General features: G+C 39.5%; 1 protein-coding gene across 7 annotated transcripts in view; it reads left to right on the forward strand.

Moving 5' to 3' along the window:
* Positions 1–27,704, forward strand: part of DYNC1I1 (dynein cytoplasmic 1 intermediate chain 1) — a 283,693-nt gene that overhangs the window by 21,199 nt on the left and 234,790 nt on the right. For 4 of the 7 annotated variants that reach the window (XM_080666152.1, XM_080666155.1, XM_080666156.1 and 1 more), the window contains exons 2-4: positions 12,047–12,163; positions 19,232–19,346; positions 22,013–22,103. In XM_080666152.1, coding sequence (XP_080522278.1) covers positions 12,056–12,163; positions 19,232–19,346; positions 22,013–22,103 — 314 coding nt within the window. In that variant the 5' untranslated portion in view covers positions 12,047–12,055. Of the gene's footprint in view, positions 1–12,046; positions 12,164–19,231; positions 19,347–21,961; positions 22,104–27,704 lie in introns of all 7 variants that reach the window. The other 3 variants (XM_080666150.1, XM_080666151.1, XM_080666154.1) reach the window with 1 other exon arrangement.

A 27,704-nucleotide genomic window follows, 5' to 3' on the forward strand; every position in this document is an offset into this window, starting at 1 on the left:
TCCCACATCAGTGAAATCTCATATGGTTCTTATATTTTTCCATCTGACTTATTTCACCTAATATGATATGCTTAAGATCCACCCACGTTGTCGCAAATGGCAATATTTCCTCTTTTTTATGGCTGAGTAGTATTCCATTGTATATCTGTAACATGTCTTCTTTATCCAACAGTTGGTCAAAGGACACTTATGTTGTTTCCATATCTTGGCTATTGTGAATAATGATGTAATGAACATAGCAATGCATATATCTTTACAAATATGTGTTTTCAAATTTTGGGGGTAGATACCCAGAGGAGGGATTACTGGGTCATATGGTACACAATGGAGTATATAGATGTTGTATTATAAAGGTGTACTCCTGAAACTTATTTAATATTATTAACTAATGTTAATCTAATAAATTTAATTTAAAAAATAAAAACAAAGTTAATCATAACAAACTGAAGTAGTCAGATGAGCATTGTGAAGACAGGCACCGGGCAGTGTGAATAGGCATGAGTAGTCGAGGGCAGAGTTGGAAATATTAAGTGAAATTGAGGGTACTGTGAAAATTGACAATTCAGGTGTGGTGAGTTCGAGGATTTCAGGGCTGATCAAGGAAAGAACAGAACCATGAAGTGGTGGCATTGCACAACATACTTTATTGGATGGTACTTGGATAGGATTGGATGAGAGAGAATATCCCTCATAGCAGGAAACCTTCCAGAGACAGTGGCATGGGGCCACCACTCACAAAGAGGGGATCAGAGAGGGAGGCTATGTATCTAGGGGATGCCACTCAGCAGAAAGCTAGGGAGTCTCTGGGTCAGAGAACTCCCCAGGGTAGCAGCAATTAAAAGTTTCTTATAGCCACAGGGGTTGTCCCATCTATGTTTAGCAGATACTGGGTGCAATTTTACAGGGTACGAAATGCAGGTGAGCTCTATATGGCTAGAAATATGCTTATTTGAGGTATATTTAAAGCAATTGGATATGTAAGAACTTTGTTTGGTGCCGGTAGGAGGAACTCAACGCTAATGAATGGTCCTAGCTGGTTATGAAGAAGTAAACAACATAGGGACCAAATGAATGGTCCTAGCTGGTAATGAAGAAGTAAACAACATAGGGACCAATACACAGAGTTCATCATTAACACATTCTTATAATAGCAAGTGTTTACTGAATGCCTACTACGTGCTCAATATGAGGCGCCATTGTGCATGTTCCAAAGGCAGCTCACATCATGGTCTATGGAAAAGTTGCCCACTGTACAGTGCTCCTTGGGTGCCCATTTATATAGAGAAGCTCCTTTCTCTTTGCTCTGATGTGCTTCCAAACCTCTAGGAGCACAGACACATAATCTCATATTATACAAAGTGTGGGAGCCTTCTTCATTTGGCTTCTTTACTTGATACCTGGCCGAGGCAGGTGACACATCATTCCCATCTATTTTGACCCAAAGTTAGGTGTTTGTACAGGATTCTTTGTGCAAGGCCTCATTCTTCCTTCACTCTAGTTTTCTTAATCAGCCCTTTCTTCTGATTCTATTTTCCGGTTCCTTCCCTGCCCTATGACAAAATACTTAGGGACCCAATGACAAAATACTGCTCCCTAGTTGTTCAAACAGTCCCATCTTTAGTTTTATATACTCTTTCAATGATGCTACTTGAAATGTTCATTTCCTAAGGACTCTTGATATCATCTGAGCGTTTCCTGAAGGAAGATACTCTAAGACATGAATGACTGATTCTCTTAATTGAGGAACAATTCCTTTGCCAAAGAGAACTATGTTGAGTCTCTAATGAAATGGTTGAATGCACAGTAGGGGTCAGAAATAACTAAAAAAAATTTCAGAACTTTTTAGCAAAGATGACAATGACTTTTGAGCCCTTGAAGTTTGAAGAGCTCTCATCTCTTCCCGGTTAACTAGATGAGAGAGCTGATGCCCTATGGATTGATTTTTCTCTCTAGCATAATGGGCCTCTGTGCTGAGTGCTTGAGAGTCTCTCCCGTTTAATGTGCCACAATTGCTGCTGCTCGAGTTACAGCTTACACAGTCTAATTTGGGTAGCTCAGAATTGTGAAGTAGTGAAAGTAGGACTAGAGAAAATATGCAGACACAGCAATCTTAAATATAGCTCAACAAGAGAGATGCTAAAGACTTAATTTGGAACTATTGCCTGATTTCCCAGTCAGGAACTAACGCAATGTGAATAACATTGAAAGGAGCGTAGAAAGATTAACATAGATGTTTAACTGCATGTATGTACTGAGATTTCCCCCCTCTCCAAAATAATAGTTGACATAAATAGATCGTTCATATGTGGATGAAACTCTTACAGCGTTTGGGTCTACCCAGTAGTATTGGCTTTGGTGCTGGGGCTGGGAATTTCAGAGGCAAAGTTTTGCTCCCGTTGCCAGCTCTCTCATGCAATTTATGATTGCTGCCACCAGGTGGTGATAGAGAGTGATCACAAGACTAGACACAGGAAGTAGACTGATGGGATCTACCATAAAAGTTTTTTTTAAGAGCTCTCTTTTGACTAAAATGAATAAAATTGTGAATAAGTAAACACTGAAAATGAAGCATTATTTAGTAGAAGTATTCATGAAGAAGACCTGGTGTTTCCCCTTTGAACTCATCCACTTAATAGTTGTGAACTTAGATAACTGCATCTCAGTTTCCCTTTTCAAGGGAAAAATACTGGTATTGGGTAATATCACTTTTGAAGGTCTTGTCCTGAAACAAACATGTATAATAGTAATTTTAAAATAACAAAATTAAAAGTACAAAAGAATAAAAACTTTTCATACAAAAGAGAAGTTGATATTTTATTAACAACCGTCTTCTTCACTTAGAGAGGCTAAGGGCCATTAATTTGTGTGTGGGGGGGATGGGGGGAGGAGTTGGGGGAGAAGGAGAATGGGTAGGGAGAGAAGGCTCTTAGTTTTTCTTTCTTGCCTACTACCTGGCTTAGGAAAGTGAGGAATGAGAAATCTAAATCTTTCATACAGTTTTATGGAACTTTTTTTTTTTTTTGAGGCTTCACTCTTTCTCTAACTTGTTTTCCTTATGCTATATCCTGAAGTCTTTGCTGTAACTGGTATTTCTAAATCATTATAGTTACCTGACACTAACCTGAATTTTCTATGCTCATTGATATTGCTAACTATGTTTTTTCTTTTCTTCAAAAGAAGGAGCCCTAACCACCTCTCTTTAGGTTATTCATATAACACTTAGCACAATTTTGTCAGTAAACATCTCTATAGGTTTTAGACTCCACTCCATAGTGGGATAAGGCAAAGTTTGGTTTGAGGATTCCTGGGGATCAGGATGTGTTTGGGAGCTGTAAGGTCAAAACTATTTTCATAATAATGTAAAATGTTATTTGTCTTTTTCTCTATATTGACATTTGCAATGATGGTGTGAAAGCAGTGATGGGTAAAACTGCTTAGCATGAATTGAGACAGTGGCATCAAACTTCACTGCCAAACACAGTCAACAAAAAATTAAGAATGTCCTTCATGAAGCTGGAAATAATATTAGTTATATTCAATATCTACTCTTGAACATGCGTCTTTACTATGACAAATAGGGACACATAAGGTACTTCTGCTGCCTACCTATTCAGTGGTTATCTCGATTACTTGAAAAAAAAAACAATTCACAGACAAACTATCGTTATTTAGGCTTGCACATTTGGCAGAAATTACCTCAAAAACCAATGGCATGAGTTCATCCCTTCAGGAATACAATTGACAATATTTCTTGCTAATGGTAGAATTTGAGGTTCAAATAAAATTTAGAATTTGGGGAAACTTCTATCTGCCACATGAGCTTGACAGCTTTATCATACCTACAGACTTCTCTGAAGTGTTTGGTAGTGATATTACCAAATTTGATTTTTGGATATTGTACAATGAAATGTATCAGCATTTGAAAAGTCTGCATAATTTTTTAAACAATGAATGCATGATGATTTAAAATCATCCATGGATAAAATATTCATTCAATGTTTAAGATAGAGCAATAGGTTTTAATATAACAGTACAAAAAGTTCATTGATTGACATGGTTTCATGTTCACATTGCAACTGAACTTTAAGAAACTGCTATTTGTGGACTTTTAGTGTAACATCAAAGAATACCACAATTACTTCAAGAAACTATTCAATGCCCTAGCTGGTTTGGCTCAGTGGATAGAGCGTTGGCCTGCAGACTGAAGGGCCCCAGGTTTGATTCCGGTCAAGGGCATGTGCCCAGGTTACAGGCTCGATCCCCAGTGTGGGGCATGCAAGAGGCAACCAATCAGTGATTCTCCCTCATCATTGATGTTTCTATTTCTATCTCTCTCTCCCTCTCCCTTCCTCTCTGAAATCAATCAATCTATATACAGGACCAAACCATCCCATGATGATATATATATATATAAAGAAGCTATTCAATGCTTTTTCTTCACAACAAAAATAGCATCATACCAAACAGACTGAATGCAGAAGCAGCTACAAGAATCCAGTTGACTTCTAGTTAATCAGATATTAAAGAGAGAAGTGAAAATGAAGAGAATTACATTCTTCTTACTATTTTTCTTGGTCTTAAAAAACCTGACTATTTTTCATAAACATTGTATGTTAATGGTTAACAAGTTTATCATTGTTATTTAAAAATTAATTCTTAAATAAATATTTAAAGTTTTATCAGTTTAATTTTTAACATGGTAAAAATTCATAAATGTAGCCCACATAGGCAAAAGCTCTTTGAGGTCCCTGATAATTTTTAAGAGTTTCAAGGGAGGCTGAGACCAAAATGTTCGAGAACTGCTCATCTATAGTATAAGTAGACCAGGCCTGGGCACCTTCCTACTATGAGATGGGTTTTATTAACAATTTTGTTTTCACAGTACTGATGGCTGTAAAAATTTCACAAGTAACTCTCTCATGTTTTTCACCAGCCATCTTCCTCCTGAGAGGTCTGGAGCCCTCTTTTTATTGACTGTGATAAAGCTGTAAAAATGGACTAAGGGTTGTGGTCCATTCATTCGTTGGCCTCCCATCCAGGTGGAAGGAGGCAGCTGTCTTTTCTGGTAGGTGAAACAAGGCTGTGAAAGATCGAATTCTGGCTTACCCTGTGGCAGAAGAGAGGTTCAGTAACTGATGGTGAAATGCCCACAAAAACAGTTGTTCTCAGGCAGGAAGAGAGAACTTGTTTCTGGGTTTTTTGGTGTGTTTTTTTTTCCCAATGAGTCTGACAACAGCTGGACAATGATTTTAAACCTCCTAGGATTCTGACTTTAAACTTAAAAGTAATTTGCATATACCAGCATTAGAAATGGAATCTCAAATGGCTGCCAACTTAGAGAACTGGAAGGAAAGAGAGATCTATATTGTTCAAAAGCTAAGTCTTGGAAGGCTCTGCTACTCAGCAGCTGTGTAAACAGAACTAAACCTTTTGCTTCCCCTCTGTTAGACAGTGGGTTCTAGACAGGACCAAACCATCCCATGATGATTTATGCAGACATGAAAATGAAGGCAAAAGATCTCATTTGGGGGTTCAAAAAAGCTGTAATTTTTTTTTTCTTTATGGATGTGTATGGATGCAAGACACGTGAAGGAGACGCAAGGTTAACTGGGAAGGGAAGTGGGTAGGAAGGGTCGGTGTGAACATGACCTATGTTTTGTTCCTTCCCTTCTCAGCATTCATATTTTCCCCTCATGGTCTCCTTCCTTCATCTCCCCATTCTTTATTCTATTGAGACTAGGGCCCAGGAGCCATTTCTATGATGAAACACCAAGAAGCTATTTCTCCAGGTGCCTCTCCAGCCTCTGGGCCAAGTGGGTAAGACAGGGAAGATGCCCACCTGGGACTGCTTGATCTTTTATTCCTGTGTTCAACAGAAAAATTGAGAAGGATTTTATTACTGATAAATTCCATGACTACATTTAATTTTTAAAAATACCTTTTCTTTGCATCACACCTCTTTAACCACATACCTTCCATTTATAACCCATTTAGAGTAAGAAGACTCTTCTATTCTCTTGAAGTGCCTTAAGATAATCTCTAGGAGTGCAGATTGGGTTTTCTTGCCCTGATTGTACTACTATTAAATCAGTAACATGCTACATATACCTTTAATATGTTTCTTACTGTAACATTTTTTAAATGATTGCAATGAACTTTGAGTGATGACTTTGGTTATAGAATTAGGGTGGAATTAATGATGGGGGCAATAGTTGGAAAGGTAAAAAAAATAGTAATAATAATAATATAGCTGAGCAAGTCCAGAATATGGGATTCTGCCATGAGGGGAGCTGAGCAGGCACACACAATTGCAGCTGAGTACGGAATGGGAATGGATGGAGCTGAGGGAGACTGAGTGGTAATTGTTCCTAAGCCAGAGGGGAGTTATGTGGAGTTGGCAGTTGGTGAGAGTGGGTTGATGATCAGACAAGGAGGAGACTTGCACTCAGAAGTGGGTTTGATTTGTTTACTTAACCCCTTCCTGTTACTGAACTCAGAGGGGTCACCACTATTCAAAAACAAGATGTGCTTGTCACAAGGCAGTTTTGTTTAGTTGCCCTTTTATTTACTAAACCTTTAGCATGAAAAAGAGACGGGGGATTCATATCCAAAGCTCTGCTTCCCCAAAGGGAGCTTTAGCCATTGCCCATATATACTGCTTGGTCAATTACATGTTGATTTCTTTGCAGTTGGCTGTATTTATCCCTTGAGTTTCTAGAGGTCATACTGTTTACAGAGGCATCTGCAAAATACTGTTATGCTACATTTTAACATTTAGCAAGAATAGCATTTAGGACTGCCCTGACCTTTGTCCTCTCTAACATTGTAAATGAAAGAGACCAGCTTTGTATGTATTGGAAGCAAGTAAACAATAATTAGCAGCAGGTAGCTCTGACTCGTATTTTCTTAAACTGAAAGCATCAGAATTGCCTTTACAAGGACCCATATTAGCCACAAGAAGCTCTATAACTCCCTGTGCTTTGCTCCTTGATTTTCCCTTGTTTGATATGCAGGGACATTTAGTGGATTAGAATGGCATTGTCCCCAACCTGTGGAGTTCGGTGCTGACGTTGCATTTAATGTGTAAACCATTTTACTATGTGTAAAGGTCCATTCATTTACTCTGCTGTGTACTTTCCAAACCCTTTATGTGGCATTTTCTTGAGATTTCTTACTCTCCTAAGGGCTGATGCAAAGTGCTTATTTTGGAATAGAACCAAAAATCGTTAAGAAAGCACTCTCTAGCTGTCTAACATTATGCCTCTACTACTTTTAAAAAGAGAAGTGTGTTATTTGAAACATCACCACTTAATATAATTGTTTAAAAGTTCGCTTGGTGTTTTTGTTGCTTATTTTAAAAAATATTGGCTCTATGGCTGGTAACGCCAACTTAAATGACCAACATTGCTAGACATAGCAGTTGAAGAAGACCTTTGCCCTTTTCAGAAATGCACTGAGACTACACCATACTTCCCACTGGGGAATGAAGTTCTTCACAAGAAAATCGCCAAAAATATAGGATGTTCTTATTACATGGCTTGCTCCTTAGCTGAAGTCCTGCTCTTTGATGGACTGAGAAAGGTAGAAGAAAGCTGGGGAAAGGTAGAGGAGAGGGAAACTTAGCAGTTTCCACTGGCTGCTGTCAGCATAGAGTGACACAACTATTGTTTTAACAGTGATTTTTCTGATTGTTCATTTCATTTTTGACAGCAGAAAAAGTGTCAAAAACATAAATAAAAATGGCTCCCACTTTGGAAGTGTATGTGTAACCTCTCTGATGGCTTCTGGAATGAGTTTCAAATTTTTTCTTGTCAGTAGTTTTGCTTGTGGGTATTGAAAATTATTGGTCAACAGTATTTTATTGATAAACTAGAGGCCCGGCGCACAAAATTCGTGCATGGGTACAGTCCCTAGGCCTGGCCTGAGATCAGGGCCATCTTCCCCAGCTGCCCTGCACACCGCCGCCTCCCACCCCCGGTTCCCCGTTCGCCATCGGGTGATCGGTGCCTGATGGCTGGGGGAAGGGACCGAGAAGTGGGCTGTTCCCGCCTGCTCGCTGGCCCCACCCCCGCTGCGGGTGGCCATCAGGTGATTGGAGCTTGCCGGCCAGGGAAAGAGACCAAGAGGTGGTCAGTGGCTGAAACTGGTTTGGCTCAGTGGATAGAGCGTTGGCCTGCGGACTGAAGGGTCCCGGGTTCGATTCCAGTCAAGGGCATGTACCTGGGTTGCGGGCACATCCCCAGTGGGAGGTGTGCAGGAGGCAGCTGATGGATGTTTCTCTCTCATCGATGTTTCTAGCTCTCTACCCCTCTCCCTTCCTCTCTGTAAAATATCAATAAAATATATTTAAAAAAAAGAGGTGGTCAGTGTACCTCATAGTGACTGGTCCAGTGGTCGTTCTGGTCATTCTGCTGTTAGGGTCAATTTGCATATTACCCTTTTATTAGATAGGATGTGACTTCTATCAGTTCTATGGCTTCTCTGGAAACAAGAAAATCAGAAGCTCTAACTGCTAGGGCCCATACTCTTCCATGTCAAACATCACTTGGAGGTGGATAGAGCTGTTTCCTTTGGCATTCGATTTCTTCTATGGCTGACCTCTGCTTTGCTCCCTCATGTTATCTTCATGGCCCCTGTAGGACTATGAATTTGCAATTCAGATTTAAAAAGACCTTTGTAGATGAGTGACTCTGAGTTCTATTCTATAGCTCCAGTCCCCTGCATCTTCTTATTTCATCTGTATATTGCATCTATGCATTTTTTCTGCCAGAAGTCCCACTGACACCCAAATTGTTTTTTCATCATTTCCTTCTTTGCTTTCTCTTCCCAATTTCACTGCCATCCTCTTTGATCTCTCAAAGTTGAATTGCTACTGAACCTTTCTCTTTTGCTTCCATATCTAACAGCTACCAAGTGTACTTCTTCCTTCTTTCCTTTTTTAAAATATATTTTTACTGATTTCAGAGAGGAAGGGAGAGAGAGAGAGAGATAGAAACATCAGTGATGAGAGAGAATCATGGATTGGCTGCCTCCTGCTCGGCCCACACTGGGGATTGAGCACACCACCCGGGCATGTGCCTTGACCAGGGAATTGAACCATGACCTCCTTTGTTTATAGGTCGACATTTACCCACTGAGCCACACCGGCCAGGCTTTACTTCTGCCTTCTTGACTGTGCTCTCTCCAGTCCACATTTCCCTACATTCTGACTGTACATTCACCTACCATCCCAGTGCAGGTGCAGTCAGTCCAGAGAGATGAGGCACCAACCTTGTAGCACCTTGCCTTATTTCTAGTTTCTGCTCCCAACTATTTGCAGGCAGGGACAAGAAAAGGCTTAATTAAGCAAAATTTCCTTTTGTCCTTTTTTTTTTTTTTTTTCAAAAAGTTGCTGTGAGCCCGGCGGATGTGGCTCAGTGGTTGAATGTTGACCTATGAACCAAAAGGTCAGGGTTTGATTCCGGGTTAGGGCACATACCTGGGTTGTGGGCTGGATCCTCAGTGTGGGGCATGGAGAAGGCAGCCAATCAATGATTCTCTCTCATCATTGATCTCTCTCTCTCTCTCTCTCTCTCTCTCTCTCTCTCTCTCTCTCTCTCTCTCCCTCCCTCCCTCTTTCTCCCTCTCCCTCCCTACTTCCCTCCCTCCCTCCCTCCCTCCCTCTCCCTTCCTCTCTGAAATCAATAAAAAATATATTTAAAAACAAAACAAAATGTTGCTCTGATTTCCCATCACTCTTTATCCCAAACAGAGCTCACTGTTCTCTTTTCCCCAGGCTTCACCAGTTGCCTGTACATATCCATTCTTACAAACTCAAGTTGCTCTTTCTTGACTTGGGTTCATCTGCATCTCCTGTACTCAGTCTGATGGTTCTGTTATAAGCACCTCTCACCGACATCAGAGAGGTGTTACCTGAGTCAGTGGGAGAGGGCTATTCCCAACTTTGGTCCTTGTCTTCTCATATAAATGAATTTATATGAGAAACCTTGTGAAAAAGACAGTTTATTAAAGCAATTAAAGCATGCACCTTTATTGAAAAAAGCAAAGCAAGCAAACCTTATGAAGCCCAGATTAGGCTCTCAGCTACTCTGAAGAGCAGGTTGGGTGGGGGTCCGAGATGTTATATGCCCTCCTGTCTGTAGGTCTCAAAATTCCTCTGTTGACGATTTTGGTACAGATTCATTCTAAAGGTCTCTTTTTGTAATTTGTTGTGGCCTTCCCAGAATTCATGAGAAGCACCTGGCAACTTTATCTTGCCAAGCCTTGAGACTGCTTGCTTCTCTGGGTAAAACTGCCCTTTCTTTCCTTTCCCCCCTTCCCCCCTTTCTGCATTCTCTCATTAGCGAAGTTATTTTTTGTGTTTTTTTGTTCGTTTTTAACCAAATTTACTCTCCTGTCCTTGGCTGGGGAAGATAATGGCTTGTTAGTTACAAGCTGGCTGCAAATAGCCCACACTGTTTGGCCTTGTTTTAGCTTTCCTGTCTCAGTTTCCCTGTTCCTTCTGCCTTGGAATCCTGTAACTGTTTCCTAACATGGGTCTGCTTGGGTTATTGTGACTACACGTGATAATAAGTGTGAAGTGCCTGGTGCTCAGTAGTCAATAAGCCAGTGTCTCCGAGAACATCTCCAACCACAGCACATGCCCACACGCTTGAAGGATGCACTCCTTGAAGGGAGGACCTGGTTTTGCTCATTTTTGTACGCTGATGTTTGTGGAGTGCCTGGCGCAGATTCAATATTCAGAAACAGTTGTTGAAAAATAAAGACAGAGTGTGATCATGAATGGTAGAGGTCAGTTATTGTGATTATTATTGTTATCATTTTACAAATCTTTGCCATCACAGTATGAGCAGAAATATGTATAGTAGTAACGACACTTCTCAACCAGATGTATTTGTCTTTGGGTGACTGCGGTTCTTGATTATATTCTAAAGATGATGATGAGAAGTGTGAGGATTTTTTCATTATTTTGTATTCTTTGGCTCTTTTTTTTCCCCCTTCTATTGCTCTGTCATCTTCTTAGGGATTTATAATATAGTCATCATAGTTGCATACAAATAATGTGCAAATAAGTACTCATGACAGTTATGGTTAGTTTTTTTATACTTTATTTTAGGAATTTGGGTCATAGGAGGTTCTTCATTTCTCAGTGTTTCCATTTTCTTAGTTTCCCAACTAAACATTATCATTGGTGATTGCTGAGAGTCTTCTCGAAACTCATTTTATTTTAAAATATTCCTGGCACCATCACCACCAGCATCACCGTCACCATTAAAATTGAAGTTAGATCTCATTCAGATAAATTTTCCCAAGAATTTGCCTTGGTGTTTGTCTCCCATGTCATGTGTTCACAAACATGTTTTGCTTTGAAAAGGGAAAGTGCCAGAATAAGCAATATTGCATTCAGTATGTAAATGTAAGTTTTCTAGAACTAGGGTTGTGCTGGAGAATGAAATTAATTGTGACAGTTCAGGAGGAATTCTGCAGAAAAAGAAAATTAACATGTTAGGCCTTCAGTGGCTGTCTTCCCTGATGCATATAACGTTAGGCAAAATGAAATCTCCATGTGCCCAAGGTCAGTGGAGGAATGTTTATTGAGTCCATAGGAATTTGAGCAGGGCATGTCTCTAAGGGTTTATGACAGTCTATTTTCTTTTCTCCGTGTGGGCATGAATTGATCCATTATCATCTAAATTGAAAGTCTTGATGATGGTTCTTTTTGGTTCTCTTTATTTAGTTATCTTTTGTTTATTTAAGAAACTTTTACAGAAAATGTGTTGCTTATTCTGAAATTACTGTTATTTGTCAGACCAGAATGGACTATAACATTGTATTTCTGCAAATATTTATATATACATAAAAGGGGGAGATTTTATATAGCTTGAGATCAGATCTAATGTAACTTGTTTCTTTGATTCTGGGAAATAGGCTAAATAAGACAACCTGTTATTGCCCCAAAGTTGGATTTCCTTTTGAATAATTTTTGCAATGATAATGCAGAAAAGTTATTTTTATAAATTCATATATTTTTTTCTTTCCCTCCAAGGAAACCAACATGTCTGACAAAAGTGACTTAAAAGCTGAGCTAGAGCGCAAAAAACAGCGCTTGGCACAGATAAGAGAAGAGAAGAAACGGAAGGAAGAGGAGAGGAAAAAAAAAGAGGTAAATCCTGGGTGTCGGGGTGTTTGGTGCGGGAAGGAAAATTACTTAATTCTGAGGGGTGGGTCATACTGATAAACAGAACCCTTTAAAAACACCTTTTATCATACTTGATATGAAGTGTAGAAATAGCCCACATCTTTCACAAAAATCAGGTGCTAAAGATATTTTTGAATACTTTTCCAAGAAGGAAACTTTGTATAGTAGATGCTTGTGTGTATAGAAACCAGAGCTGCTTCCTTACTTAAAAGTTTTTCTTTAGAGAAAAAGAGAATGTATTTTGATGCCTCATAATCTAAATAAGTGCTGTTTCATACTCTAAGGCAGGGGTGGGGAACCGTTTTTTCTGCCAAGGGCCAGTTGGATATTTATAACAACATTCGAGGGCCCTATAAAATTATCAGCTTAAGATTTAGCCTACTGTATTTGGTCAAACATTTAATTAACTCACCCCTAATGCCTTGGCAGAGCCAGACCAGATGATTTTGCAGGCCTTATACAGCCCAGCCCGTGGCCAGACGTCCCCCACCCCTGTAAAAGGCTTGGGAGACCAAAGTAACAGATTATAACAATTATTTTCCGACAAAGTAAAACGTAATTGCAGTTGCATATTAGCCTTCTGGCATCTTGCGTTTCTCCGTTCCATTCCACTGTGATTGATGCCATAGTTTATTTGTCCTTGACAGTGTGCATAATGTTTTTCCTTTGGAGATCTTTGCTGTTTTACATGCAGTCTTGAGTGACGTGGAGGTGAGAATTGACAGGGGATGGCTATTCATTTACACGCAAAGCGAAAAAAAGCATTAAGTTATTATTCCTCCTTTCCCTCACATGCCAACGTTCACTGTAGTTTTAAAGCACCTGTTTTCCTTTACTAATAACCGGTTTCCTTTTAAACTGACATTCTAATATCCAACTTGAATTTCACAGAATTACCACAAAATGCAGTGTGATATGGGAAATCTGGTTCCAAATTGTACGGTCTGCTTCATCTTTGTCAGTTTAGACTGATGGAAACAGGCCACCCTTTCTGTTTCAGCACCAAGCAGCTTTGCCTGCTGGGGGGTTGGCTTGTTGCACAGCAGACAGAGCCTGGGAGAGTGGGGGTGACAGGTGTGGGAGTGTGGAACACCTGGATCATGGGCGATCCTGGGCCTCTACCTAGTTCTGGAGTTGAAGTCCCATAGTTTTCCTGTCCTCATTTCCCAACGGATAGGGTGCTTCAAATCCACGACTCCCCTGGTAATACAGAGTCATAGATTTCCATCTCAGAGTTTTTTATTAGAAAGATCCAAATGGGGCCAGATTTGGGGATTCAGTTGGGACTACATCATATTAAAGGTCGGCCCTGGCTATGCGTCTTGTCCACCCACAACTCATCCCCCCAAAAAGCGCTTTTATCAGTTCAGTCTGAGCACCTTTTTAGACTGGGAAGACTTGGCTTGTCTGAGCAGCCAGTGCTGTAGGACCAAAGACAGTGAACTCAGGGCTTATGCACACAGGCTTCTGAGTGGACCTGCTGGGAGCCTGCCTCTGCCCTTCACAGCTCGGCCTTGAGTGGGTGTGGGATGCTCTGAAACGGTTTCCTCTGTGAAATGGAGAGAAGAGTGGTGCCTTTCTCATGTGCTCTGTGAGGACCCAGGAGACACTGTAGAACAGGGAAAGACACAGAGCTGTGATTCTGCTCCTGAGATCAGCTGCCAGAGGAGGAGAAGGCCGTCCCGTAGATTGGCTGCGTACATTTATTAGGGTCGCCGCTGGTGAAACAGTTTCTGAAAACGTCCCCATTATTGGAAAGGTTTTATAATTCAAGGCCTCTCGTCTCCTGGGATTGTACCATTTTGTTGCTGAAAGAAACCTGGAAGTAATCTATTCTGACCCCTCTTTCTCAGATGCTCTTAAATCCTGGAGGCCTGAGCCTTCTCGGTAGCCACCCTCTGTCTCTAGTCTCAGGCCCACCCCCCTTTCAGGCAGTTGTCCAAAGCAGAAATCCGGGGTAATTCTTTCACCACTCCCTTCCCCAGTTTACTGCAATGATCATCAGGCCTGAACAGGCACACCATTTCACCCCAGTTTTCCTTCTCCCTAAAACCCACATTCCAGACAGGCTTAGCTACTTCACATCCCCTGTGGGCCCTGCTCCACTTGACTGGGCTTTGTGAATGTTCTCCTCCCTCTGCTTTTACTGTTCTGCTTCTCTCAGTGGTCCTTCCCCTGGCTGTGAACTCCATGTCTTTCAGTTCTCAAATGCCACTTCCTCCAGGAAGTCTTCTCGGATGCCTTTCTGCCTTCATGACTAACTTAGTCCTGCACCCCATCCTCAACCTTATCAAACCATTTAGCACTAGATTTACCTCCTAACCTGTCTTTCTCTTCCAATAGAGTGTGAACTTTTGAGAACAGGGCTGGATGGTTTTTTTTATCACTGAGTCAATATCTAGTGTAGGTCTTGTCCCTAACAGTAGGCCTTCAGTTAAAGGTTATACAGGGGTGGGCAAAAGTAGGCTTACAGTTTTAAGTACACAGAACAGTTTTTTCTCCTCCTCCTCCTCCTCCTCCTCCTCCCCCTCCTCCTCCTCCTCCTCCCCTTCTCCTCCTCCTCCTCCTCTTCCCCTCCTCCTCCTCCTCCTCCTCCCCTCCTCCTCCTCCTCCTCCTCCTCCTCCTCCTTCATTTTTATTGTTGAAAGTATTACATAGGTCCTCCTTTTCTCCCATTAACTTCTTCCAGTCCACTCCAGTCCCCACCCCCCAGGCCCTCACCACCTCATTGTCTGTGTCCACGGGTTATGCATATATGCATACAAGTTCATTGGTTGATCTTCCCACCCAAGAGTTTATTCTTGTATTATTATTTACTAACTACTGTATTATTGATTTGTATTACAGCTATATGAGTGAATGAATGAATACATAACTAGTTAGGGCAGACCTAAGATGCTGGTCACTGACATCCTTTCCATGCATCTGGGATTATGTCCTGCAAATTTCCTTGGACACTTCTGATCCTGAGTCTATGGGATGCTCTAGTCAATTGGCTACTCTCATTGACTCCTGTAGATTTTCTAGTTTGTATGCTGTTTATAACCAGTTAGAAATAGCCTTAAGCTTATAGGTTTGCTTTTTAACTTTCTTTAGGCTCATATTGTAAATAAAACAAATTCGGAATAAAAAGGAAACAAAGTGATCTTTGATGCGACTCTGCCTAACTATTTTTGCCACGACTGAAAACTAGTGTATGTTAGGACCACCCAGGTTGATTGTCGTCTCCACAGAATCCAGAAAACTGTGTACATGTATAAAATTACCACTCTCTGCTCCTTTGCATGTCAACTGCTTTCTTGGCTGTGGTATTATGGATGAAACCTGATTTTAAAATAAATATAGTGGCCACCATTTAAGACACAGACCCAATTTCATGAAAAATTGGCCTCAGTGCGATGAGGTGTGCTTAATGGGGCCACCCTGAAGTTTCGTCCTGTCCTTGGCCTTCTGCCGAGTTACTGCAGGGCAGGATGGCTAGGGGTTTCCTGGCCTGTCCTCGCTTGTTCTTCTAATACCCTCAGAGCTGTCTTTGGAGAAGTGACTGATAATTCTCAGCTGATCATTTTTCTTTGTTTGATTATTCCCTCTGGATCTCAGCTGTAATAACCCTTCACAAACAGAAGTGTCATCCCCTGGGGAAGGCACCTTTAGCATATTTTTAATTACCAGTACTGTGAAATCACTCTTTATTAAGTCATTAAAACACATTAGGATTCTATAGTATTTACAAGAAAAAAATATGAAGTTTCATGATTAGGGTACTTGGTGTAACTATCTTAGATGAAGTAAAATTTTGTTTGGTTTAAGGTGCTAATTGATAACATATAGAATCTGCCTTTATTGTCAACTAGAGACCCAATGCACGAAATTCATGCAAGGGGCTTGGCCCTCGCAGCCGTGGCGGCTTGCCTTGGCCCTCACAGCCCCAGCTTCGTCTGGAAGGTCGTTCGGCTGTCTGGTCTAATTAGCATATTATGCTTTTATTATTATAGATAAGCCTCAGTAACCTAATTTTACATTTTTCATGACCAACTTTGAACATTGATACCTTTCCTGAGCTTCTGTTACATCTAGATGGACATTTGTCCTTATTTATATATGTCACTAGAGGCCCGGTGGGTCCCTCGGCCTGGCCTGCGGAGATCAGTGGACCTCTGCGCCGCCACAGCCCAGCCTTACCCGCCAGCTCCTCAGGCTCCAGCCCGCTGTCCACATAGATCCCGCACAGCACGAGGTAGTGCGGGAAGCAGCAGGCAGCCGGAGCGGAGCCCGAGCCTGGGCTGGGCGCAGTGCCACTGCCGCTCATCCTGGCCCCACTGTGCCGGCCTCTACCACTGAGGCTCTTAGGGGGAGTGTCCATGGGAGAGGCCTGCACTGCTACAGCTGTGCTCACCAGCTTGAGCCTGGTGTCTGGTGCCCATCTGTCAGCTGAGCGCCGCTCCCGCTGTGGGAGCGCACTGACTATGAGGGGGCAGCTCCTGCATTGAGCATCTGTCCCCTGGTGGTCAGTGCATGTCATAGCCACTGGCCAGTCATCCAGTCATCTGGTTGTCTTGTCGCTAAGGCTTTTATATATATAGATTATATTCTCTGTTTCCTTAGGAATTAAGAAAGGTGTGCTCTGGCTGTTGTGGCTCAGGCAGCTGGATGTCATCGCATGCACAGAAAGGTTGCCAGTTCGATTCCTGGTCAGGATACATGCCCAGGTTGTAGGCTTGATCTCTGGTAGGGGGCATGCAGGAGGCAGCCGATCCATGTTTTGCTCTCACACCAATGTTTCTTTCTCTCTCTTTCTCCCTTTAGCTCTTTCTAAAAATCAATTTAAAAATCTTAAAAAAAGAAAGGTGGAAGGCAAGGAATGAGTTTTAGAGACACCTTGTATTTGGCAGTGAAATTTTGGAGGTGGAATTCAGGTGTACTTTTTTTGCACAATGCATGCATGTTGACATGTGATTTACCTGCTAGTATGTTTCTTGAATGCTTAGTGATTAATGTTAAAATAAATGAAAAAGAAACAGATCCTATGCCTTTCTGCATAGGACATACATGACAGAAAATTATAGATAATATGCCCTAAGTTTATCTGTTCATGCTATATAAACTGCATTAGAACTTCTGTGTTGTCCTTTAATAAGTTTTTGTTGAAAGAATGAGGGAAGGTTAATGATTTCTTGTTTTTGATCTTAGAATACAGAAATGGCTTTGTTATGAGCATGGGGTCACTGAAAGTTTAGATGACTAAACTTTCAACAGTGGTGTTGTAAAGGGCTTTCTGAAGGGGGTACAGTTGTAAAACATACTATAGCTATAGAATAACATTTTCCAAAGTCAGATATTCATTCATTCATTCAACACATTTTTTATTGAGCATCTACTATGTGTCAGGCCCTGATCTAGATGCGAGGCTATAGTGGTGAACAAAAGAAACATGTATCTGCTCTCAATAAAGCTGATGGTCCAGCTATGGCTTAACTCTTTACTGTAAAACCAATTATACAATTCCATATTGGCTTCCTAAGATGAATTTTGCTTATCTTAGTTTTTTCGTTTGCATTTCAGTAGCTGCTATGGTAATTCCCTTTCTTTTCATTACCTCCCTTTTCTTTCCACGCTTCTTTTAACTTTGCGATATGTGAATGTTGATACCCTCACTCTGCAATGTCCTTTTTCTCATCTTAGTTCTACCTTTGCCTCTGTTGTACGCATAAACTTTGGAACTCGCTTCAGCAGTTTAAATGTTAAAATCAGAAAAGAACATGAACTGTGTTATCTTCACTGATAGAGATTAAACTGCCATTTTGGAATTTTGGGTCATGTGAGACTGCCGAAAATCCTCTTGCACTTCTCATTAGCCCTCATCCACCCCTATAATGGCTGATTTTCCTCTAATGACAGGTAGACTCCAAAAATATGAGTGTGCTTTAAGCCAGAGGCAAAGAATAACAGTGTTGAGCTCAGCACTATGTGCAAAGATACATTTTGCTTATAATCAGGGTATAGGTTACCAACTGGGAGTAAGTCTGAAGTGCACGAACTCTCTGCTTTAGATGCCAGGATGTAAATTAGGGTTCACTGCTTCAAAATGTCCTCTGCACTCCTGGAGGAGGTAATGTACCTGTTAGGGTGACCAGCTTGCCCCTGGGGAGAAAGTGGGTCTGATAACTGCATCATTGGTTTTTTACAAACTTTAGGACGGTCTCACTTCTCTAAACTCACAAAGCTTTGTCGGGAGGTAACTGCACACCAAATAGGATGTTATCCGATTTCAGATGTGGGGCAAATGCTTTGTCTTAAGAAGTAACTGTGTTATGAAAAAGAAAAAAAAGACCTCAATGTTTAAATTCCCTCAGAACCCAGTCACTGACCTTCTTTAACCTGTGTTTTGACTTGTCACTATCCTGTAAAATACATACTGGGCATAGGGTTGACCATAAGAAGCTCATACAAGATGTATTTTTAGACAGAATTTGGCAAAGAAAGTCCTCCTAAATGATTTTTTGTACTATATTTTTCTACATGACAATTTTCTCTCCCGAGTTAATATGTATAACGGAAACGGATGCAAGTCAAAAGTAACAAGTAGCAAGACTTACATTCATATTGTTTACATGCCTTAAAAACATTTTAGCTTGGTTTATTGTAAATCATGGTAAACGTAGATTGCTGGTACAAATAGTGTATTTTATAGTGACTGATTTTCAGAGCCAATTTTATTTTTTAACCAGATCCCAATAATTCCTTGTTTGCATAATCTCAAATATGGTGGTGGTGGTGGGCGGGGGGGGGGGGGGGAGGCGGGGACGTATTACAAACACACAACCATCAAGAACTGATAGTATGTTTTCCCAGAAGGGACAAGGAGGTTAGCAGTTATTAAGTGGAGCAGTTACAGTCTTTTGTCATCCTTTATACACATGATTATGTCTATTTAGGGTGTTTGCCCAAGCATTTACCATTTCAGTTTCAGCCAGGAAAAGCACACAGGCAGTTTTGTTACTAACTTTTCTTCCTGGCATCTACTTTTTAAAGGCTGATATGCAGCAGAAGAAAGAACCTGTTCAGGACGACTCAGACCTGGATCGCAAGCGCCGAGAGACGGAGGCTTTGCTGCAGAGCATCGGTATATCCCCGGAGCCCCCTCTAGGTATTTGAAAGTGCTTCGACTTGCATGGGATATACCATGTCCAGCGTTTACTATTCTTTTATGCCCTTTTTATTTTTTAAGAAATTCTGTGGCTGGTTGATGCTTCAGGCGTATTTATTTTTGGAATTGAGGAGGCTGGAAGGCGATGGGAGGACGGGTTGTAGAGTTGTTCACAATTTGCTGCTTAATGACCGATTATGTGGCCAATTGTCTCTACGGTGTTAGATTATTTTATATTTGTTAAATGAATTGCCACCTGGTAAATACAAGAAATCTTGGAATTTTTTGGTCTTAAATTGCTCTTCATTTCCATTGCTGAATTCCAACCTCTCAAATATGGTAAATCTGGTTATGAATTTCATAACCCCAGCCCAGTTATTCCCTGATGAAAATAGAATGCTCAGTGGGAAATTTGAAGGAAAACTTAAAATGGTGGCAGATTATCAGCTAACTAACAAGTTTAAATGTATTTGACTCTATTGTATATCTTGGTTTTATTGCTAATTGGCATTTCGCTGTAATACCCCTCCTCTAACTCATTCATTCCTAATTAATTGTCCATGATCTCATTTTATCACTTGGGGCTGGATATTGAACTCTTTGTTTTATTTGTGTTGAAGGTAACCTGTACATACTGTGTTTATTCTGTCACTTAACTATATATTTCTTATGGGGTAAGTTATTTTGAATTTTTCTTTATTCATTTGCTTTCTTTACATTTCAGAGTAATTTTAGGGTGTCTGCAAAACTATGTAATATCCAATATAGTTTTAAAAAACTCTTAAGATAATACATATAAATAAGTACAATATCAGGTCACTTTTAAAAAATGGTCTGTTTTCTTTGAATTTTATTATTGGCTTTTATTTTAAAATAAGTTTTTACTGATCTCCATAGTTACTTAAACTAAGGACAAAAATTATCCCATGTGCAATAAAATAACAAGTATTTATATCAATGTAGATAAGAAAAAGAGCAGTATTCAATAAGGTTACAAAGTATTAAGTGTTGCTGAATATAATTTAATATGTACACACAAAACTAAAACACCACGAGAAAGCGTTCTATAGTCAACCTCAATTTGTAGTAGGTAAAGTCATATCTAACAATGATTATCATAAGCCCCAATAAGATGTTGATTATTTTGCTGAGCTTCTTATGGTGTGGAAGATATAACCTGTGGGATATATGACTAATGGACTCTCTTCGAGGAGGTTGACAAACTTTTTTGTATTTAGTTATCATTTGATATAAATTAGATGCTTTGTAATCAATTATATTTTCCCCTTAAAATAGCTTGGGAAAGTTTGCTGCAATAGTAATATGTCCTATTCTTCCCTGCCCCACATAAAGCCAGTAAATAAGCTTTAAGGATAAAACAGTTAAATATCCCTAAACCGTAACCAAACGGAACTGCCCTGCATCCCAACCAACAGGCCTTGGCAACCGTGGACCCCATTTTGAGTTTTCATCCATCTCCCTGACTTACCCTCTGACTTACTGTGAGGATAATCAGTGAATTAATTATGGGACCACATGAAAATTCCTAGTTTCTTGACAGATCTGCCATTGTGTTGTAGGATTTGGACAAAATAGTTAAACCCTTTCCCCTATTAAATAAATAAAAGGAAATTGCACATGATTGAAACCAAATGGGAATCTGCACTCAGGGACTGGAGTTTCTTTCTGCCCACCTGGCTTCTTTGGCATGTGTGAGATTGAGAACCCGTTGAATTTGCCTGGCCTGGAGCCACCGTGGCTGTTCGGTGCAGCTTCTATCTTGATGGACATTTGGCTCATTTTGGAAAGCTAGAAGGGAAAAAATACACTTGCATTTTCTTTAGTTTTCTGCTTGTGCTATCCTTGCTCTCAGCTTCTCAGCTCGCACTGACCTTGACCTTTGAACTTTTGTCTCCTGTCTTCAGAATGGCAGTTTGCTTGTGTGCTCGTGGCAGTGCCATCGAGAGATGCCAGAGGCAAGCAACACAAGTCCCAAACACAGTAAACAGTACAAGGGGATGAAACTATTAATTAAATGTAAAAATAAAGCATCCTGACATGTTTCTTTGTTTTGAAAGAGATTTTTAAATTACCAGGTTCAGCATTTACCCTTCCTTCCTCACTTTGCTTCTCTTAGCAAATGTAGTTTATAGTCCATGGATGATAGATTTCCCTCCAAATGCAGACAGAATTTACTGAACCTTCTTGACCATTTAAATGATCCAGAATCACTTATTTCATCATCTTGTAAAGTTTTACAGACACTCCATTTTATTTTTTAATAGGTCACATCTATACTAACAAAATAAAGTGGAGAATTGGAATTATCTGGATAGTTCATACTAGAGAGATCTTTGACTTGAATTATCTGGATAACTATTTTGATTCTCCATTTTATTTTGTTAAGGTGGACATGGCCTTAGAATCCCTAAGTTAATTCTGTCTAAATTCATTTCAGATTTTCATTTCCAAAATATATAAAATTCACTTGACTTTCTTCCTTTTCTTTCCTTTTTTGTTTTGTTTTCCATATCCCATCTCAATTTCTCCTGGCCATATAACCACTTTAATTTGGGTCCATTTGTTTTGATTTGTCTGACACTGCTCTTCCCCAGTGCAGTCGCTGCATTTTTTAACATGGGATACCTGTTATTTTCATTATTTAGTCCCAACCCCTATGTCTCCCTCCTCGAAATCAGTGAGCACTCCCAGTGAAGCTGGAAGCCAAGACTCAGGTGACCTGGGACCATTAACAAGGTAAGAATTGTCCCTTTACAAATGGGCATATGTGCATGTACCTGTATACTCAATCATTTTATGTTTAACTTTATGGTGGCTTGCTATTTTATTCGTATAGCAATGATTTTGAACACTAGGAATTATAAACTTATATATAATCCTTCCCTGAGTGAGCTAATTAACACCTGCGTGTTGTTTAACAACCACAAACTTATCCATTAGCTTGGGTTTAAAAGAAAGCAGGGAAGGACCCAGGACAAATGGAATGTATACCTGTGTTCTCATTATCCTCCTTCGGTGTTGGTTTCCATGAGAATCTTTGTGAATAGACCACTGAGGTGTTCTAAACCTGAGTTTCGTTTTTCCAAGTATCTTTTCGTTTTCTTACTAGAGTCGACTAATTCGAGAACTCAGTCCCCAAAGTGTTTCTATTGTTATTACTAATTATGATGATCACCAGGGTTCACTGCTCTGTTTTGTGAGTCAATTTGCCAATTTTTTATTACCCCGTGGCTCCTGGAAGATTATATAACTTCTGAAAACAGATCTAGACATTCTCTAATTGAACCCCCTGAAAGGATATCCAAAAGGTAAAGGTGTGAAGAGGGCAAGGAGAAGGCTCATGGATATCTGTGGAGTCCTGGTAACTTTCTTAATGCAGTTGCCTTCACCAGGATTCCCACATGCAGGTGCACATACGCAGCTGATGTGAGTGGGGCCGGGGGACTTGTGGCAACTGGTTAGCACACACCTTGTTTATAAAGGCCAGATGGTCTCCTCACAGCTCAGGCTGGTTGAGCTTATGTGGGAATATGGACCCAGTTTTTAATATCTTTCCATTTTCCACGAGAAGCTAAAAATTCAAGTATTTGTGCAATAGTCTCCTAAATGATAAATGGCCATAACTTCGTTAGAAGTAGTTGTGGGCCAGAATTGGCCTGTGGGTTGGCAATTTGTGACCATTAACCCTGTCTACCTGTGTATATTTCTTGCTACTATATGTGTTACTGGGGGCAAGGTATAAAATTTTGCATTTTTTCTTTTTCTCTGAATACATTATCATAAGAATTATCTTCTGAAAGTGCATTGTCTCCATATAGTCGATTTGGGTAGAGAAAAATATGGGAAGAGTATAGTTTAGTATTAGCCTGAAGTGTAGGATGGCTGTTTTTTTTTTCTTTCTTTCTTTTTTTCTGAAGCCAACATGTAAGATTGTAATTACTGAACCCATATCAGCCTGTTGGTGTGTTTCAGACTTGAGTATGTACTTTGTTTTGATAGGGCCTTTTAAAACCAATGGCCACTGCTTTCAATTTGAGAAGAATGAAAGTAGAGGTTTTTGTGGTTTATTTTAGCAAATTGCCTTTGTGATTTGGGGTGGCACATGTCTTCTCTCATCTTCCGCTTCGAATGCTTCAAAAGGTCTTTGAGGGGAAAGAAAAAGTAATAATAACAGAGTTATGTAAGATCTAACATTGTTGTAAGAGCTAGCTGGCATAATATAATCACATTCCTTAGTGGGTTCATGAGTCTATCATTAAATTAATATATTTGCCTCTTTCTATACAATGATGGTGTAGTGTCCATTATAATATGCTTAGCTTCAAGGGCTGCAGTTAGCAGCATTAAGTTCTGTTACTGAGTTCACAGTTGATGAGCCCTTTTGAAAGCTTTCTAGAGAAAGCTGACCTGTGCTGTTAGCATTCTGGGGACAGCAGCAATTTCTCATTCTCAGAGACGATCGTTCTTCATATTTCCCCCTTCCTTAGATTAATTTTTTATTAACTCAAGAAATCACTTTGGAGGAAGTGCTAATCAGGCCTATCCCACACAAACTCCAACTAGCTTCAATTCTCTATAGGAACGTCCTGGCATGAGTAGACAACTTGAGGTCAATGATTAAATTCCTTGCTAAGTGTAGGTTTCATAGGAAGACAAGAAAATTGGCATTGAGGAAATGATGGTTTGTCAGAAAAACTAAGCACAAAATTTGCTTGAAGATAAGGCATGAGGAATAGCTTAGTAAATCTTGCCCTTGTTTTGAACTTAGGAAAATTCCACGCAAATTTATGTTTTTGCTTCCATAAAATAGATATGAGAGTCAAATTCCAGGAGAATATTATATTTGTTGTTAAAATTCCACTTGGAATGTGTTTTCCTTAGAAGAAACATCTCTGAAACAATTCCGATTAGCACTTCATAAAACATGAGACTGCGAAAAGAGCGTGGTAATTCCTAAGCATATAACTCTGTAGTCATAAATTTGACTTTTTATGTGGAATTTGGACTCTGAAAAATGGAAAATCTTTCAGAAGATAACTTACGGATCAAATTAACACATCTGGTCCTACAGGTGCACATAAATTCTGTCATTCATTTGCCAATATTTCATACCACAATTGACATTTTCTTTACAGAGTCAAATTGGTAAACATTTCTTATATAATCTCTATAAGAGGTTAATTTGCAAACTGGCATGCTGGCTATGCCTGTTATAAAGAAAAGGTTAAATCAGTACTTTTAAAAAATCAACTGTAACAAAATTTCTTTTATTGATTTATAAATAATTAAGCAGTTGACTTAAGTTTTTAAAAGACGTAAAAGAGAATTGGAATGTATAATAATTTTTCAATTATAGTAGCATGATTTAATTTTTGTAAACTTGAAGTATCACAATTTGTTTTGCAATTTCTGCTTCTGCTGTTATGGCCTGCTTCTCACTGACAATTTACATTTGTGGTATTTTATATTGTCTTAAACAACTTCGGCAGAACTAATTAATCATTTCTCAGTTAATTATACTGGGCAAATACAATGCTCAATATTATTCATAAAATATGTGAAAGACTAGTTTTACTTATAAACATAGATATAAAAAAACCCTAACTATACTATATTGAACTGGAATTCAGCACAATATTAGTGGGATACCATGCTATGAGTAATTTAGCACTCATTAAATAAATCAAAGATATTTTAGTGTTGGAAAATGTATTACCATAATTCAGCATATGGAAAGATCAAAGGGGAAAAATCATTGCAATATATACTGAAATGGTACTTGGGAAATTTAAACATCTATCCCCATATTTTAAAATTTAGTAAACTAGGAATAGATATATTTTTTCTTAATATAATGAATAGTAGTTGCAAACTAATAGCCTACCTCTTTTATTCATAAGAGTAAAGCATTTAGTAATTTATGGCCCTTAAAGAAGAAAGACTTACATGTTTAGTAGAATACACATCTATCTCAAGACATGACAACTTCCTTGAGGACAGAGAGTAAGTGATATTTGAGTTTTATCCATATATTAGATATTTGATAAATATTTATTGAACGAATCAACTATTATGCACACATATATATGCCACCATATATGTAATAAATTATATTAAACTATACAAACAGTTAAACATGTTTTTCTAATCAAGTATCTCTATTTTTCCACTTTAGTGCATTTTCATCTTATCTAATATTTATACTATCTTCACTTTTTCCCAATTACAACATAATGCCACTTATATATAAAATTGATGTCTGGCCTCCCAGCCATCAGCATCTGTTAACCAAAACTCTTATATCCATAGATTTTCTCTAGGGAGGTGAGGTCTCTCCCAAGAGGCCTCAATGCATCAGATGAAGATATGTTTTCTGAAGCCCTAAATAGGGGAACAAAGGTACAAAAGAAATAGATTAGAGGCCACTCAGGCTGTTAGTTTCATGTATCTTCCAGATTAGAGTCTAGGATGAAGGTACAGATGTCTGCAGATCTCTGCTGTTCAGCGTATACATTTGGCCTCATTGCAGTAAATATTAAGTTTCATGTTGACGGAATACTTTGGTAAAATTCAGATATTTGATAAACTCTGCCTTTCTCTGACCACCATCTAGTGAGCTCTCAAATAAGAAAATGAGAATAATTTGTTCATGGTCAATTTGTGCTGGCGGTACCTGGTTACCCTTTCTTTAAAAATATTTTTTTAATTGATTTCAGAGAGGAAGGGAAAGAAGAGAGAGATAGAAACATCAATGATGAGAGAAAATCATTGATCAGCTGCCTCCAGCATGCCCCACACTGGGGATTGAGCCTGCAACCTGGGCATGTACCCTGACTGGGAATCGAACTGTGACCTCCTGGTTCATAGGTCAATGCTCTACCACTGACCCACACCGTCCGGGCTGGTTACCTTTTTTTTTTTATTGTCTAAAGTTTTACGTATGTCTCCTTTTTCCCCAATTGACCCCCCTCCAGCCATTCCCACCCCAGGCAAGCCCCCACCGCCACAGTGTCTGTGTCCATTGGTTATGCTAATATGCATGCATACAAGTCCTTTAGTTGCTCTCTAACCCCTCCTCCCCTACCATTTGTCTCTAGATCAATCTATTCTTGTTCATCAAATTATCTTGATCATTATATTCCACATATGAGTGAGATCATGTGCTATTTATCTTTCTCCAACTGGCTTATTTCGCTTAGCATAATGCTCTCCAGTCCCATCCATGTTGTTGCAAATGGTAAAAGTTCCTTCTTTTTTATAGTGGCATAGTATTCTATTATGTAGATGTACCATAGTTTTTTAATCCACTCATCTGCTGATGGGCACTTAGGCTGTTTCCAAATCTTAGCTATGATAAATTGTGCTACTATGAACATAGGGGAGCATATATCCTTTCTGATTGGTGTTTCTAGTTTCTTGGGATATATTCCTAGAAGTGGGATTACTGGGTCAAATGGGAGTTCCATTTTTAACTTTTTGAGGAAACTCCATACTGTCTTCCACAGTGGCTGCACCAGTCTGCATTCCCACCAGCAGTGCACGAGGGTTCCTTTTTCTCCACATCCTCACCAGCACTTGTCGTTAGTTGATTTGTTGATGATAGTCATTCTGACAGGTGTGAGATGGTACCTCATTGTTGTTTTGATTTGCATCTCTTGGATGATTAGTGTCTTTGAGCATGTTTTCATGTGTCTCTGGGCCTTCTGTATGTTCTCTTTCGAAAAGTGTCTATTTAGATCCTTTGACGATTTTTTGATTGGATCATTTATCTTCCTTTTGTAAAGTTGTATGAGTTCTCTGTAAATTTTGGAGATTAAACCCTTATCTAAAATATCATTGGTAAATATGTTCTCCCATGCAGTGGGCTTTCTTGTTGTTTTGCTGTGCAGAAACTTTTTATTTTGATGTAGTCCCATTTATTTATTTTCTCCTTAGTCTCCATTGCCCTAGGAGCTTTGTCTGTAAAGATATTGCTATGATATATGTCTGCTATTTTGCTGCCTATGGAGTCTTGTAGGATTTTTATGGTTTCCCGTCTTACATTCAAGTCCTTAAGCCATTTTGAGTTTGCTTTTGTGTATGGTGTAAGTTGGTGATCTAGTTTCATTTTTTTGCATGTATCTGTCCAAATTTCCCAGCACCATTTATTAAAGAGACTGTTTTGACTCCATTGTGTGCTCTTACATCCTTTGGCAAATATTAATTGCGCATAATGGCTTGGGTCAATTTCTGGGTTCTCTGTTCTGTTCCATTGGTCTATATGTCTGCTCTTGTGCCAGTACCAGGCAGTTTTAAGAACCGTGGCTTGGTAATATAGCTTGATATCTGGTAATACGA

This window comes from Plecotus auritus (assembly GCF_963455305.1).
Source record: "Plecotus auritus genome assembly, chromosome: 4".
Taxonomy (NCBI): domain Eukaryota; kingdom Metazoa; phylum Chordata; class Mammalia; order Chiroptera; family Vespertilionidae; genus Plecotus; species Plecotus auritus.